Source organism: Haplochromis burtoni, unplaced genomic scaffold (genome assembly GCF_018398535.1).
Source record: "Haplochromis burtoni strain Fernald_Lab_line unplaced genomic scaffold, NCSU_Asbu1 Contig_87, whole genome shotgun sequence".
Lineage (NCBI taxonomy): Eukaryota > Metazoa > Chordata > Actinopteri > Cichliformes > Cichlidae > Haplochromis > Haplochromis burtoni.
Genome location: NW_024582448.1, coordinates 711,916 through 728,607, shown reverse-complemented (window position 1 = coordinate 728,607; position 16,692 = coordinate 711,916). Strand labels below are relative to the sequence as shown.

Genomic DNA, 16,692 nt, shown 5'->3' with positions numbered 1-16,692 from the left:
AATAAAAACAACAGACAACAAATCCATAATTAAAGTAAGAATAAGGTCGTCAGCGCGCTGTCCATCTCTAGTGCTTCACTCAACATCTTAACAGAGCCTAACTGCATCTGGTGAGTGACTCAGTCTGACTTAGTGGGTTCGCTGTGGGAAGTGAGTCTCTCACAGAGTGCAAGGGAATTAGCTGCGACTACGGTAAAGTGAATGTTGGTGGTGGTGACCAGCCACAAAGTGTGCAGGCAAGCTCAGGCTGCAGTAAAGTCTGTTACATAATGAGAAGAGAGCCACAGTAAACTGGAAAGTGAGGCTGACACTGATTCTCCTCAACACCTTTGCAAAGTGTTCAGATGACCAGCAGACCAGAAAACAAGACTTTCTGGCTAAGAGGTTAGTGCTAAGCACTGCACCACTGTGCTGCCTTCGCCTCTGAGGACACTAAGCTTTGACTGTCTACAGGCCATGGATATACACTCACTGGACACATTATTAGGTACACCTTGCTAGTACTGGGTAGAACCCACATTTGCCTTAATTCTTCACTTCACAGACTGAAGAAGCTTTGGGAGATGGTGTGTTACCCTGCTGGAAGCAATAGATGAAACACTATGATCATAAATGGATGGACATTTAAACGATGGTCACTTGGTGCTAAGGGACATAAAGTGCTAAGAAAATATCCCCCACACCATTACACCACCAACACCAATCTGAATCACTGATACAAGGCTGGATGGATCCATCGTTTCATGTTGTTTACACCAAGTTCTGATCCTGCCATCCAAAAGTCACAGCAGAAGTCGAGACTCAACGGACCAGGTAACGTTTTCCTTATCTTCTGTTGTCCAATATGGTGAGATCTTCTGTATTGGTTGTAATGACTGGTTTGAGTAACTGGGGTTGCTTGAAGCAACCAAATAAAAGTTAAATCAAATTTTGTATTAAGATGTGCATTTGCAATTTTGAAACAACTCAGGTGTGATTTAAAAGTTAAATTCAATTCAATTTTATTTATATAGCCTCAAATCACAACAGTTATCTAAAGTCTACTATACTTGATATTTTGAACAAAATTTAACCTTCAACTATTCAACAGAATTAGCAGAATAGCAAAAAAATTGCTAATTGTTAAAATCTGGTTTAATTCAAACCTTTGTGATAGTCTGAAAAGATTTTTCTAACAAACTTTAAACTGAAAGGAACTGTGTTTTTAAGGGCATGACTTGCTGAGCAGATTCAGCTTGGACAAAAAAGGTCCATGGAAATCTGGTGCTTCAAATCTTTCATATCTATAACTAAAGCTATATATTGCTAGTTGGAGCTCCACATGAATACCATTTAGTTCCATTATAGTCAAGAATACTCAGTAGTATAATACTGATTTTAGGTTTTAAACCACACAAACCTTAAATGACATTAAATGAAATAAAAACACATTTGTGTGTCTCTGTCTTCTACATGTATTCGAACTATAACTCAGTTTAAGGATTAAAGCACTGAGATTAATAAAAAAACAACTTTATCCCCGGAAATAGTGCGCCAAAATCAAAGATACTACATTAAAAAAAGGAGGGATTAACATTGTGTAAAATTATCTGTATATGTAGCAGCAGCGGCTCTGAGGATTATCTTTCCACACCATTCCAAAATTTGATTGAGTGAAACTTTCTGTAATTATAAAATGTGGCTGGAACTGCAGCTGGAGGGAGATGCAAAATCACGCCGCCTGCATTTAGCTCTGCACGATGCCTCATTTGCCTCCGTGTTTTCACTCCAACGTGACGCAAACACCTGTTCTTGGAGGTAGACTGACGGCTTCCGCTGCGTTTGTGAAAGTGTTGTTGTGCCTTTCAGAGTCAGTGTGCTAGTGTGCATTTGAGAGTCTGACCGTGGCAGTGGCCCAGGTACTTGACCTCGATGCGCTCCTGCTTCTGACAGGATGCCTCCTTCACCTGGCAGGGGTTGTCATAGGAACGACCATCTGAGGCGCACACTGGGTTGAAGCTGATGTGGGAACAGTCGATGTTGCAGACACACCTAACGAACAAAACAAATATCCATGTTACAGCAAACCTTCTGATTATCAAAGTCAAAAATCTAAAATAATGAAAACAGAAATATTAATAAAAATGAGAGAATCCTTATTCTGGAAACGCTGCTTTGTGTGTTTGGCTGCCAGAGACAAATTCATTCAGGGATTAAAGGTAAGACAGCAAAAAAACCCTACATTTGCACTCAGACAGAATGCTGGACCATGCATAGTAATCCTGTTCAAACTGGGGTTTCGGCTCATTCAATTTGACACAATAGCAAATGTATTTAACTTCTGCAAAAGAAAAAAAAAAGAGAGAGGCTGCACCGAGGGCTTGACTGACAAATGATGTTCTCTTACAAAGGCAGGAAGCAATTAATAATGAAAGAACTGTAGATAACAAAGCAGTGCATTTTAATGTTGTGGAGAAAACAGCACACACTCACATACAATTCAAGCTGTCGGGTGTGGAATTCATTGGAGATAAGATAGAATAGCTTAAATGTAAAATAATAACAACTTATATGTTAATATGCCAATGCCATTGTTGAAAATCCATTGTACTATGCAGAAAAGCTTGTTTCTTGTATCTGGCTTTATAACAAGCTAATATAACGTCCTTCAACTAAACTTAAACCTGCTTAGAAATTCACAAAATCATAATGATGGGCTCGAGATGCGAGGCAGGCATCACAAGGTGTGACCTACATTTTTTTTTTTAAACGAAGCAAAGTAGTTTAAAGGCCTGATCTTTCACCTCTAAAATTAGCGAGTTTGTTTTCTCTACATAGTCAAAGGAGCTTGCAAAGAAAAGCGTCTGGACTTCTTTAAGTTACTTGAAGACGTTTCACCTCTCATTCTTCAGTTCTAAGGTCAAATGGTGGAGAGTCCCAGATATAAACCTAGTGGGAGTATCCCCCCACAGAGGGACAAAAGGACCCCCTGATGATCCTCTAATCGCCTGAGCCAAGGTGTGAAACTGGGTGTGGGTCCCAATCAGCCAGAGTTTCGGGTGAGTTCATTGTGAAACCTGGCCCCACCTTATCATGTGAATTCCTGAGATTGGAGAAGCTTCTCGGATGAGAGGTGAAACGTCTTCAAGTAACTTAAAGAAGTCCAGACACTTTTCTTTGCAAGCTCCTTTGACTACGATGACCTGGATGACTGAGAACCTTCACAGACATTTCTCTACATAATGAATTTGTTGCTTTCTTCCACCGAGCTGGCGTTTCTGCTGTGTTTTTGTGGCAGACTGAAAAAAACATCAATTTCTCCAGGAATCTGGAGCTTACTTGATGCTTTTAGCTCTTGCAAATTAACCAGGCAATTTGCTGGCGTGCCACAATTTTCGATTAAATTTCAGTGCGAGTGTTTGTGTGTCTGTTTGCGTTCTTCTCCCGGCCTGACATCTGCATAAATGACAGCGAGAGCGAAGCACCGCGCACACCTGCGTGCATGTGCATATTTGTGTGTTTGTGTGTGTGTATTTCGGCATTAGTGTAGTGTGACCCTTAAGTCTGTGACAGGCCTGATCAGCAAAAATTACAGCCAGATTGCCTTCCCCAGACAGTTGCTGAGTAGCGCTGAACGCAAGATTCTGTAATTATAAATCTGTCATTATTCTCCCGGCCTTTTCATTTTCCCCTGGTGCCAAGCTCTCAGTAAAGCACAGGCATTCAGCTGTCTTACAGCAGCATTTACATACACGCCCACATGGGCGCCCGCCAACACATAAACAGATGCCCACACACGCACGCGCACACATGCACTCACACACACACCTTGACAATCAGCCGTGATGATTCGTACTGCTGACATTGATGTTGATTGAAACGCCGTGCAGCAGAGTGTGGCAGCGCTCAGCTACTGTTGTAATGATGGATCAGCAAAGTAAGAATGATGTGAAGAAAGGCTTCGTTATGCATCAGAGAGGACGCGCTTGTGTTGAGGCTGCCGACATCCAAAATCCCACATGACACTGAAGGTGAGCTGCCACAACTATGAATGACCCAACGCTCCTGAGGGCTGCTCAATGAAACTGTAACGCTGTGATTCCAAATACCATTTCTCACCAATGACAAGAAAAAAGGCCAGTTTTCGTCTCTAATTAGGGGTACAAAAATAACAGTCTGAATCTATGCACAACCACAGACATGACACACAATTTGATATAGCTGTAAAAAAAAAAAATGAAAAAAAAAGCCCTCTCTGTTCACTCTGTTTTTGCTGTTGGCGTGTGTGCACCAAACAACCTTCTCTTGCTAGTTAGCTCCATTTTCAGATAGAAAAACTACAAAGAAATGTCACATTGTACCATATACTAAACTGCCTGAAATCCTGACACTGACTTCTCCTCCTGCAACATGAAGAGTAGCTTTAAAAATGTACCAGAACTCTACATGTCATTTAAGAAATGTGTGTGAACCGAACGCAGCTAATGCTATTTTAAAACTCTTCCTGACTGACGTCAAATACAAAAGAACTACATCGTATGGCAAGCTAAACAAGCTAGGATGCCGTTAGCAGCATATGTGTTTGATTAATAACTGATGAAATACTGACCTAGTTTTAGTTTAGTTTTTACTTTTCACATAATGGTCTATGGATCTGGACAAGATCAAGAAGCAACCCCTGGGAGTGAAAAATAAAGCAGACACAGAAAGAGCAAAAACTGCATTTCCTCGATTGGCAACTTAACATTCTGGCCACTGTGATCTTAGATTTTTAAAGCAGGTGTCACGAGTTTGTGCTGGATCTTAATAATGAGAGAGACACTGCACATTCAAACTTAGCTGGCCTGCCCTAAATCATATTCTACACTAATGGAGACCATGATTTACAAAATGAGCGTTATGCTGTATTTAGTACAAGCACAGACTCCTCGGAAACGTGCTTACTGAGGGAATGAATCAGTGTAACTGAGGGCCTGTTTTTTCTATAGAGTTCTACACAACTGCACTTCTTTTTGCAAACAGTTGCCATGTGATAAAGAAAACATAAGAAAGAATGCAGGTTTAAGGTGCTTCCATATAGGTTTCACTTTTCAGGCCCAGAGGCAATATATAAAGTTATAGTAAATTCCCTTAGACCAGGGGTGTCCAATTCCAGGCTCAAGGGTGGGTGTCCTGCAGGTTTTAGATATCATCCTAAATCAAATGATTAGTTCATCACCAGGCCTCTGGAGAACCTCAAGACATGTTGAGGAGGTAATTTAGCCATTTAAATCAACTGTGTTGGATCAAGGACACATCTAAAACCTGCAGGACACTGGCCCTTGAGCCTGAAGATGGACACCCCTGCCTTAGACCCTCATGTCAATGCCAAGTTTTTGAGACCTCTACTTTATTGATTGTATTGATACCAACTGTGATAGGATTGAAACTTTGTTTCTTTCCTATAAGTTAATTTTTTTTGTTTTTGTTTAGAAAAAAAACAAAAAAACATACCTTTATTTAAAGCCTATACCGAATATGTGAAAATACTAGCTGTGCATTTACTTGCAAAATTTGCAGTATGGCATTACATAAATAAAATGAATTGAATTAGATTGGACATGTTAATCATGTTTCTGGTGTTTGATTCCTTTTGGAACATTTGTAATGCAATACAAAATAAGGTGCTGATTTTCCAAGCCATATGGGTGTAGTCACAGTGGTTGTGTTCGTCTTCTATATACAATCTAATCAAAACAATGATTATTACACATCCCATTGCATTAAGGTGGATGCAGATTTTACAAATAGGACTCTCAGCAATCAAGCTCAAATTATCTGCATAGCTAGATACCACTGGAGGCAAGTGATTTTTTTTTTTTTTGTCATTTGTGTTAACCTTTAAAGATTATACAGCACAGGCTTTAATTTTTGCAAAAGCTGCCCTGAAGACAAGATTAGGCTTACAATTATAGTGCCCGCGTTATCATAAAAAGTATCTAAATGGGAACAGTTTCAGCATGAAAGGAAGCAGCAAGACTCAAAGAATCAAAGCACAGTCTTCCCAGCTTCTGAACTGAGAGCAAGTGTCCAGACATCCATCACCAAAAAACATAATATAGGCTTAACAACACGGTCGTATGCACACACACATGCACACCACTCATCTCCCATCGTAGAACACTTTCAGACTGTTGTCCATCCCGAGAGGCCGCAGTTGGTCGGTGGCTGATATCTGTGCTCCATACATTTTTAATGAGGCCTCTCACTTTCTCCACAATAGGCACTATACCACCAGACTGCAGTGCGTCAACACATCCTAGTGCTACCCGCAGACAGCCATGCACAAAAACTCATATGCATAAAGAAGACAGCTATCGTTTTGCCGTAGCCTTTGTTTTCCCCATTCTCCTTTTCACACACACCAAGCCATTCCTTCACACATGCTGCTGAGAGGTACAGAGGAGTAAAGAAGTGTTAAATGAAAGGTAGCAGTGTGATTGCAAATGTGCGAACTATATCCAAGTGTGTGCACAACGTGTGTGAGAGAGTACTTTCCTAGCAGGATGTGTAGTATTGATTAGTTTCTGGCGATTTCCCTCCCATCAAAGCCTCCCCACCTCCAGACTGTCTGCGGGCTCCCAACTGAAAAGGCCACTTTACACACATTTCAACACTTACAGCAGCTGAGGACAACATATCCACTGACTGCCTCATGTTGTGTACAAATCCTTAGCAGCTAACCTCACTGCAACTGAACACAGCATTGATTTTCATAATCCTCAGCCTCAAATTTCACTGTAATCCTTTGAAAAACTGTGCGAGAGAAGCAAATAGACAAACAGAGCCAGAGAGAGAGATGTGGAGACAGAGAGAGCAAAACAGTAACGGTGCAATGCAAAGTAAGGAAGAGAAAATATACAATAAAACCCAACAGGCACAAAGAGCAAAAATAAATTGCAATGCTCTGTGACACAAAATGTTATGAGTCCAGTAGTCATTGATGGATTGCTGAACAGGTATACTGGGCGCAGACAAACAACTTGTACAGGTGCTAGATCAAAAAACAAATTGAAGACAGAAGGTCATCACAAAGCAGAAAAAGCTATTTACAGACATAAACACATTCATCATCTAGGTCGATGTGATGTGTTATCTTCATGAGATGTACTCGCAGACGTCACCTGACAGAGCAGAGCTGGATAACACAGCTGATATTCCCATGAGAAGGGGAACATGGCGGAATGGGAAAAACAAAGCAAAACTACAGACTGATAAATAATAACACTGCTCGGTCTGTACAGTCATCTCTGGGCCAAAAGTCAATGTTAACATTTAATATAAGAAATAAAATCTATTCGTACACGCAAAGAGACCACAAAGAGTTACAAACTAACTAAAAGTAAAGTAGTTATCCAGTGCTCACAAATGGATGTCAAATAACCTCAAAAAGGTCTCCAAAGAGATGTAAAAAATCTACATCAAAACACAGAAAGTTAAAATATGACTACAGGTGGAGGTAAAACTTCACACCTCCACAAAAAGATGCAGAACAATGACAAAGGGACAAATAAAGTCTATGAAAAGTTAGAAAAACCCCTATAAACCACATCTAGGCATTGTACTGATAAACTCCTTGATAGCCGATTGTTTGGTGGACTCTCTTATGCCGTAACAAGACGTTGCGGGAAATTTGGAACTTCAGTTGACATACAGCAGACAATTTAAAATCTTCTTTTTGGTCCTTGATGACAGCTGCAATGTTTGCAACACAGTCCAGTTAAAGTTTGAGATTACAAAGGGGATGGCAGCAATGCACTCAGTGAAAGGAACCGCGTCAGGAGTGATTCGTTCATGGGGCAAAACGAATGCTTCGATAAGCTGGGGCTGTGAAAAACTGTTGCATTTTTAAAGTAGATGCATGAGAAAGCTGTCAGGTGGCTCAGCCTGGCCAAAGTGCTAACAGAGTGTGGGACCTGAGAGCTGAAATACAAGTTTTGTGAGAAGAAGGGCAAGGACATTCCAGAGCTCTCAGATGCAGAATAGAAGGCAGATGCTACATTTGCTGTTGATGTGACCGTTCTTCATGTTTTCACCTCGAACATTGATTTCGCTCACTGAAGAAGAAAAAAAAAAAACAGACTGAAAAACTGTAGATTATATAATTCAACTACAAGTAAAATAGCAATAGCACTTTGTATAAAGTTAAAAGTCCTTTTTTTGCAAAACCACGCACATTTTGTGCACAACAGTTTTTGTCAATGTTGATTAAGCTGCAATAACATATTGGCATTTTAACTGTGCCTATTTCACATTTTCACTGCCTAATTGTAACAGCTACTCTTACAAGCAGCAGTTTCCCATGTGAGCCTTTGGGAAAATGAATTGCTGGCACGTGATTTTACAAATTGGAAACAGAATAAAATGACAAACGAATGAACAGAGTCTATTAAAAGTTACTATATTACAATAACTGGGTGTAAAAGAAATGAAAAACCAGAAAAGGACTCAAAACTTCTATAAAGAGGTGCCAACCAGCATCAAAGACATACTGCAGCAACTTTCAAGGTCACCATTGCTGCAAGTGAAACCACAACAAATGGATTTAGAAACTGAACGAAGAGATGAGAAGTGACAAAGCCTATGAAAAGTTCAAAAATGTACATTATGCATTACATACAAATGTTATCAAAAATAGTCTAAAAACTAAACAAAGGGATGCAAAGCAGAGACCAAAGAGTCTATTGTGAAGTTACTAAATTAGAATAACTTTATATAAAATAACAAAACACTCAAAATTTCTACAAAGAGATGCAAAATATCTACAAAAGGCCTCAAAATATCCAGAAACACACTATTAAAACTATAAGAATGTCACATGACAAAACACTACAGAGGTCTAAAAAGTACTAAAAGGAAATGTAAAACAACTAGAGTGATAAGTACGACTAAAACAAAGAGAAATGAACATATAGAAATAGCAAATGAATGATTAAAAAAAAGCAAAGCTCTGTTTTCCATGCAAGAGGGGTAGTTTGCTCTCCACAGAATGGTTTCAGTGAGGAGATGAGTGCTGGCTTTTAAAAAACCCTCTCAGGAGGTCTAACCCCAGTGTTCGTGCAGCAAGTGTCCCTTGCCATGACCGGTTCACTCTCTGCTCCTCCTCTTCCTTAATTCTATCAACACCGATGGGTGCTACTGATGGGTTTGAAAGCATGGATTTTTCTGGGTAATTACAGCTTCACACCACAAATGGATCTAAATGGATTTTTTGTGACACTGTATTGATCCCTCAGGGGCAAATTTGTCTTTTTTTGCTTGCTGTCTGCCTCCAGAATATAGGGAGGTGGAGTAAGGCTACTAAGGCTCTTTGATACAGCAGGAACAAGTGCAGTAAAGTTTACCCAAAAGAGGTTCTTGCAAACTACACAGAAGCACATTTCTCCTTTTCCTATCTGAATCAATAAAGAGAAGAAGATTGATTTATGAAGACTGATTTATGGTGAGTTGAGGTAGACTTTATTGATTCCTGCAGGAAAAAAATGTTCTCTCTCTTTAACCCATCGCAAAAACTAAGACCAGTGGGCAGCTCCTATGCGGCAACAATAGAGAGTTGCAAGCAAATGCCTTGGTCAAGGGTATTTTTAACCGAGTATTTGATGATGAATCATAAATGATGACAACTGGAATTATCTGAACTTTGTTGAAGAGGGAAAAAAAATGCTGAAATAGTTTTTATGTTATCCTGACCAAGCAAAAGCTAAACAGCTTATAACATGCTGGCATGCATTCTATTATACTGTCAGGATGTATAAAAATAATAATCAGGTTTTAAAACAACAAAAATTAAAGATGCAAATAGCAAACTGATAAATTCATTTTAAACAAAGCAAAAAATAAAAAGTGCAAAATCACGTCATCACCATCAGCAATTTATTTCAAAACAGCTTCTAGAATAGTTTTAACCATAGCCTTTATCCGGACCTCTAAATTGCTGCACACATTTCAGACCCTTTTCCATCAGGGTTTCACATAAATTTAGTTTTGTGACTCAGTAATGGCTGCAACCGCAGTTAGAAAAGCAACTGAGCCAATCACAGCTTTTTACGAGAAATTACAAATGTGGAAGTTGTGTACCTGTACCGAAGCCAAAAAAATCTGTGACAGGAAAATTGGTACAAAACAAGCACTGATGGGCTGTTTGGAATACTGCCAAGTTGAGACCTTGTGCATCCGGGTTGATTGGGACAATTGCTTGTTCTAACAACTGCAGCGTGTTATAGTGTAGCAGGACCAATATCCACAATAACACAATGAAATAATTTTTCACTTTCTCATCAGGTTTACCATTGTGTAAACCAATGACGGTACACAGAGTGCTTCGTTGCATAACAACAAATGACAAATTTGGTTTCTGGCACCAAACTAATCACCAATGTTGGGATGTGATTGACTGAAAGTCTTGCAGCGATGTTGGCGAGCTAACTTATAGCAAAAATGCAACTTTGTAATTACTTTATCTGACCACAGGACAGCTAAAGGAGCAATATAATAATATATAAAACTGCAATACAGTAATATCCACTGATTAAAATTCAAATTACAGTAAGGTGACAATATTGATACTGCTCTTCTGGCTGATAATCATGAAGCAATAACAGCAGCTAGTTAGCTTAAATATGTAAGAAAACTTCAGACCTAAGAATACATAAAATGGACATAGCCACCATAATATTCTTTGTTTGTGGACTAGTGATCATTTGTAACAGAAAACACTGTTATATTGCATAGAAAATGGTTGTAACTGCAATCACCATTTGTTAGTGCGCTATGAGATTGTACTCGTGTAGTGCACTTCCTCAGTGCTTTCCGAAAAGTACTGATGTTCAAGCATAGACTGTAATGCATCGAGGAAAAGGAGAGAAACATCTCAATATGAAGCGGCACTAGGCATTTGTTTTCATTAGTTTGGGAAAATATGCCGATATGCTATAACGATATGGAATATGCATATAACACAAAAATGTCTTTGTTATATTCAACTTGCATGAAAGAAATGAAAAAAAAAAAAAGCAGAGAAAGTGGCTGAAAGTATTTTTTTCATTTTGCCAATGAGCTTAATTTTTCTACAAAACAAGTAGTGAATGATCAGTGCTGATGTATAAAGGTACTTTCAACTGTTCTCTTTTCCCAAAGGGTTGCTACAGTGGATGGATTTGAATAGTTTTCCAGGACTGGGACAGGGTTTGTGTCACATCCTGGTCTTGAACTGAGGATCACTCACATTTAAGGCAAAATGTGTTAACCACTACACTGTGGAGCCACAAACTAGTGCTAATGCATAAATAAAGTAATATTAGAATTTTACTAACTGAAACGAATCCCAGCACAGTGGAGTATTTATTGGCTGGTCTCTCTCTCATAGAGGGCCGAATGACTTGTGAGATAACTGCACTGAAAAGCATCAGCAAATGCCTTAGCGATGGTTAAATGTAGTAGACAGCTAGAGGCGTTCAAACATCAATCAATCAACGTCAATAATACATAACTCTAAGCCTTCACACAGTGAGTGTGATGCACCATAGTTCATAAATGTGTTCATCTCTTCCATAAATTCTTTTAACATGGGAGTGTATGTGGATTGTTGAGCTTCTGAAGCCAGCTTCAGGTGGATATCAAAGGAGGTGCAGTTTTAGAAACTTCTCCTGGGCTTTGTTTTTTAGGCCAGGAGTTTGTCATTTGATTAAAACTGAAAGCAGGAGGAAACAGTTAACATAGGCCTGTCCAAATATGGCAAAATCTTCTTACCAACCAACACCACTTAACCTCGCTAATTAGCTAATTAGCTAATTAACGCTAATTAACAAGAAATAAACACGAAACTGAATAATTAAGTGACAACGAGACGCCACTTCATTCTGATTATCAGCCCACGTCAGGTCCCATATATCTGAGCGTTGCAGTGCTTTACATGGCAGCAAACAATTTGCAGAGGAAAATTATTCCTTTATTATTCATATCTGCATTTCTTGTGCGAAAATAGGAAAAATGTTTCACGTCACATCACTTTATCCTCACCTGGTATTTGATTACTTTCTTCTCTCTCCACTCATTGTTTCATCAGCTGACGGTTTGTTTGATTAAACTCAGCTGCCTCCTGATTGGAATAACCTGTCATTTTAATCAAAATGATCTTATATTATGCCAGTTGTTGGGTGCTGTTTGATGAAAATTACCTGCTGTTGGTTTGCAATTACCTTTCTGATTATTCGCCAGAAACATTCTTATCAAAACACCTTTGGGGCTTTTGAAAGATTAAAGGGTACTTGCTGTTCCTGTTTTTACAAGAAAGGACACTGAAATATTCATACGTCTGTTTATGTCAACTGCTTTTTTAACGAGATGCATTATTGACTTTCGCTACCTCTCTCGCCCATTGTCTCCTCCCTCCTGCATTATGTAGAGTATAATTGTCTTTATTTCAGCTTGTGCTAAATATGCTCAAGGCTCCTCTTGCTTTAATGTTTTTGGTTTTCTGTGCACAAAACCATTGACAGCACTTTGCTGTTGTGACCTTATGGATTCTCCCTTTGGATATTAAGAAATTGCCAATAAATCAATTTATGTGCTTTAGCAGAATATTAAGGTGCATTTGTGGAAGTGGGAGGCATCAGGAGGAGTGGACTCCAGCTGTTCAGTATTTGCAACAGGGCTCAGAATGCATCATGAAGCCGTTCCTTGGCATTACGGTTATTGCACACCCGGGTACATTATCTTTCCATTACATCAAGCAGTTTGATAGAGTCATACTCTCAGGGCACTTCTAATTTCTAGCGGTACATCTGGGATTTCTTAGAAGCGCTACCTTCCTTTTTGCTGATACCAGCTGACGGTGTTCCACACCAAATCTGTACCGTCGGTTCATTTAAGCCTCATTCATGCTGCACAAAGCACTGATGCTTTCGCTGGAATAGTTGAGCCTTCTTCTAATTGGCTTCTGAACACGCGTGTTTTTATGTACCCCTGAGGATGTTTTTAGTGCTGCCTACTTGCTAATGCATGTGGGCGAGCCAAAAAACACATTACCTGCATCCATCTCATCTGCAGTAAATGGTTAAATCTATGACAAACGTTATTTCATCACTGAACTAGTTTTTCTTGTGTAAGTCAAAGTCATTTTTGGCCTGACATTGCCAAGTCCTGTAAGGATAGTAATTGGATTTCCAGAATAAGCGAAAATCTCCTTTCTCTCCCTGCCCTGCTCTAGTAATTGAGGTTAAATGAAATGGTCAGCCATGCACTAAACCTCAGTGGGTGTTCAGAACTGAGCGTCTGCAGGATAAAAGAGGGCTCTTATTTGAGTTCTTTGTGTTCAGACTTGCCAAAATGTCTCAAATAACAAACATAAGGGGTAAATGTATGATGAAAATAACATGATTTGTGTGACAAGGCTTTGACAACATCAGTGATGTACCTCATCTGACTCATCATCACCAGTGAACCTGTAATGACTGAGGTTTTCTTGTGGTTGGCTGTACTGCACAAACTGTGACCTTGACCATGGCTTAGGTGAAGAGCCATTAGGTGATCACTGAGTGCAAGTTTGATTAAGTTGTGACCACTTCTCTAGAAGGAGTACTGATTCTTGTGGACTGTGGACCGACATGAGCTCACTGGCTTTAAAAACGGTAGATGCAAGCGTTTCGGTTGGGAACACTAACCATACATCTTCTGCGTCCACATCGCACTCTGCCCCAAACTGGCAAATGTCACAGGTGGACGTCTCCTTCAGCCCAGTCTCCGCTGAGCCCTCTCCTCCTGCAAGAAACAGAGAGAAACAGAGGAAAACATGTGATGACTGATTCGTTGCTGCCATTTCTTCTCTTACTTGTTGTCTAAAAGCCAGCAGGCTCTTTCCAACCTCTCACAATGTGACCATGAGAAAGCAGACAAGTGCATTTACATTCTGCCATATCCCGTCATAATCCCAGCGAAGCTATCTCCTTCATCCATTCACTCTTACCCCCTTCCTCCACCCCTTTCGAGTCCCTTGCCTGACTCTCATCTATCTCTCTCAAATCCCCGCTGATCTCTTCGGAGTCCCTCTTTTATTTCATCTCGCTGATTTTCTCGCTCTGAGAGTGCGACGACTCTTTGGCGGCGGTGTAGGTACTGGCGTCAGGCTTATGGTGGCTTAGGGACCCCACCGGTGCATATCACGCCTCATGAGTGGCCGAAGGGGAGAAGAAAGGGGGGGGGAGAGAAAAGTAATCTGGCCAATCTCAAATTGCATTCTCCTACCACAGAGGACTCTGCACGCTCTTTCGTGCTTTTTCTCCTTTCCCTTCGGCCCTCTTCTCCATTAGACAAGCTCTATTTTTAAACTTACCAGGGCCCATGGGGACAACTTTGGAAAAGAAGACGAAGAGGTGGAACTTGGCATCATTTCCCCATGTCATATCTTTAATCTCCCCAACACACACACACGCTTGCACAGACACCCACGCTGCTGCCACCACGCATTGCTCCCTTGTGTCACGTCTTTCATTTTCCCTTCAGAAACTTTTGTTATTTCTTGTGATCCCTCGCGACACGCTGGATTGAATTGGAAAGAACTCCGGTAGAAAGGTTTTAACCTGATTTTCCACTAAAAGGCTTAAGTTGAGTTTGACTCTTCTTTTAAGGTCAAAGTCAGTTAGGTCTTCTTTGTTTGACTGTTAACATGTGAAGTTCCTTATCCATAACTCTCAGCTTGAATTTTGTTGCTATTGGTCAGATTATCCCAACAGCTTTGTCCGTGCCTTTTGCTTGTGTCCAATCCCACAATGCAGCCTACAAGAGTGAAAACTTCTTTTGCTGAGGATGTTAAGCTCCTTTCAAACACTCTGCCTTTGCTTTCGGTGTTTTTTCCCCCCTTTTCTTTTGAAGCTGCGTCTGATGCTGCTGCAGGTGTTAGACGGCAGCCATGGCAATGAGGCAGCATGTCCTCTGAATGCTGAACATCTGCAGTCATGTGAAAAGATGTACATTTTGAATTCACTGCTTTACCTTCAGGTCACAGGGCTGGCAAGAATACAAAATGTGAAACGGTGTTGATGTTTAGCCATCGAGTTTAACGTGAATGCAGAGAGAAATCTTTTGCTTAGTTTGTCTTTTTAAACCTCTTTCAAGTTCCACTTTAGGTTAACTTTGAAATGCCTAATCAACAAATAGCACGCTTACTTTATAAATGCTTTAAAACATAGAAATTTTCTTTGTAAAAGTTTTGTTCACCTAATTCTGCAGTAAAAAAAAAAATCAGTAGATGACTTTGAACTAATAAATAAATCTTGGACTGGCTCTTTTATAGTGCTTTTCTACACCTGAGAACTCAAAAGTTCTTTATATAGCATTTCTCATTTACTCAAGCACTTTTTTTCATCTATATCTGCTCATATTTGAAAATATTCATCCTTTATCGTATTCTGGGTCTTTGTGTAACACTCACAGGTTGTCTTCAGTCTGAAACAAGATGTTTTAGCTTCCTAGCCTCTCTGGCTTGTCTTCTGATTGGCTCTGCACTGCAAACAGAACATTTGAACAGAAGTTGGCTGAACCTCCTTTAAAAGCACAGTTTTACAAATGTTTTATAAAATATTCTTGCATCTGTATGATAGCTTAATGTATGTGAGAGTGGATATCCTTAGTACAGTCACAATATCAGACACACAGCTCTGGTGGTGAGCACAGAAGTTGGCTCAAAGAGTGCTACCACAGCTTGTTTCAGGCTGAACAAACTAAGGGCTACACCAAGGCTCAACACAGGATAAATAAGGATTATTTGAACTATAAATGCATGTACCAAAGGCACTCTAGTAGAAACCATGAATAAAAATATGGAACTATAAATAAATTGCCTCTTTAAAGTGATAATGTTTAGCTGTTATACTGATTTATTCCAGTGTATTTATCTTGTTCTTAGATATACAGTGTAACCAGAATGGACAAAACATGATGCCTACAAATTGCATTCAATTAAAAGTGTGTTGAGAGCCCTGTAAGAGTAAAATGTGTCATATAAATTCCAGTCAATGCACCACTTACAATTTACACCCTCAAAGGTAAACATTTATCTTGTTTTTAGCTGCTAAATAATATATTGATTAAAGTTTTTGTCTTCTAACACATTTCTTCTTCCCTCTGGTAAGTCAAGCTCCAAAACTCCAGGAGTTTCACTTTGCACAATGTAACTCATTAGTATATTTTCTTTATAACCTCTTTGCTCTGGTAATTGCCATCTTGTTCAAATTCTTCAGTTTGCAAGTCAGAGGTGTTCTTATAAATCTACGTAAAGAATAGATGAGATGTATGCAATGCACAACATCAGAGGCCGAATACAAAAAAATAAATAAAATCTGCTAACGTGCCCTTTAAAGCCCATTAACAGGAAAAAGAAATCCATGTCTGTGAATTCATATACTTCCAAGGACTTCTGTCAGTGTTGTTCTCAAGTGTTCAACAGCGCATAGCAGTTCAATTATATGGACTCGGGTTTTGTCTCACATCAGAGTTTAGCGTATTGTCAGCGCAGAGACTCCAGCTGATTGAATTAGCCAGTTGTGACTCTTTGACCACTGATGTGAATGTAATTTCCCTTATTTCCACCTGTCATGTATGTTTTGGTGTGTGAAATTCTCTCTCCCTCTCTGTTACACACACACACACACACACACACACACACACACACACACACAC

At 39.7% G+C, this 16,692-nt stretch overlaps 1 protein-coding gene across 1 annotated transcript in view; it reads right to left on the bottom strand.

Moving 5' to 3' along the window:
- Window positions 1–16,692, bottom strand: part of tmeff2a (transmembrane protein with EGF-like and two follistatin-like domains 2a) — a 134,866-nt gene that overhangs the window by 16,109 nt on the left and 102,065 nt on the right. Inside the window, exons 5-6 of the mRNA XM_005925804.3 lie at window positions 13,680–13,776; window positions 1,883–2,031 (exon numbers count right to left, since the gene is read on the bottom strand). Coding sequence (XP_005925866.1) covers window positions 1,883–2,031; window positions 13,680–13,776 — 246 coding nt within the window. The remainder of the gene's footprint in view (window positions 1–1,882; window positions 2,032–13,679; window positions 13,777–16,692) is intronic.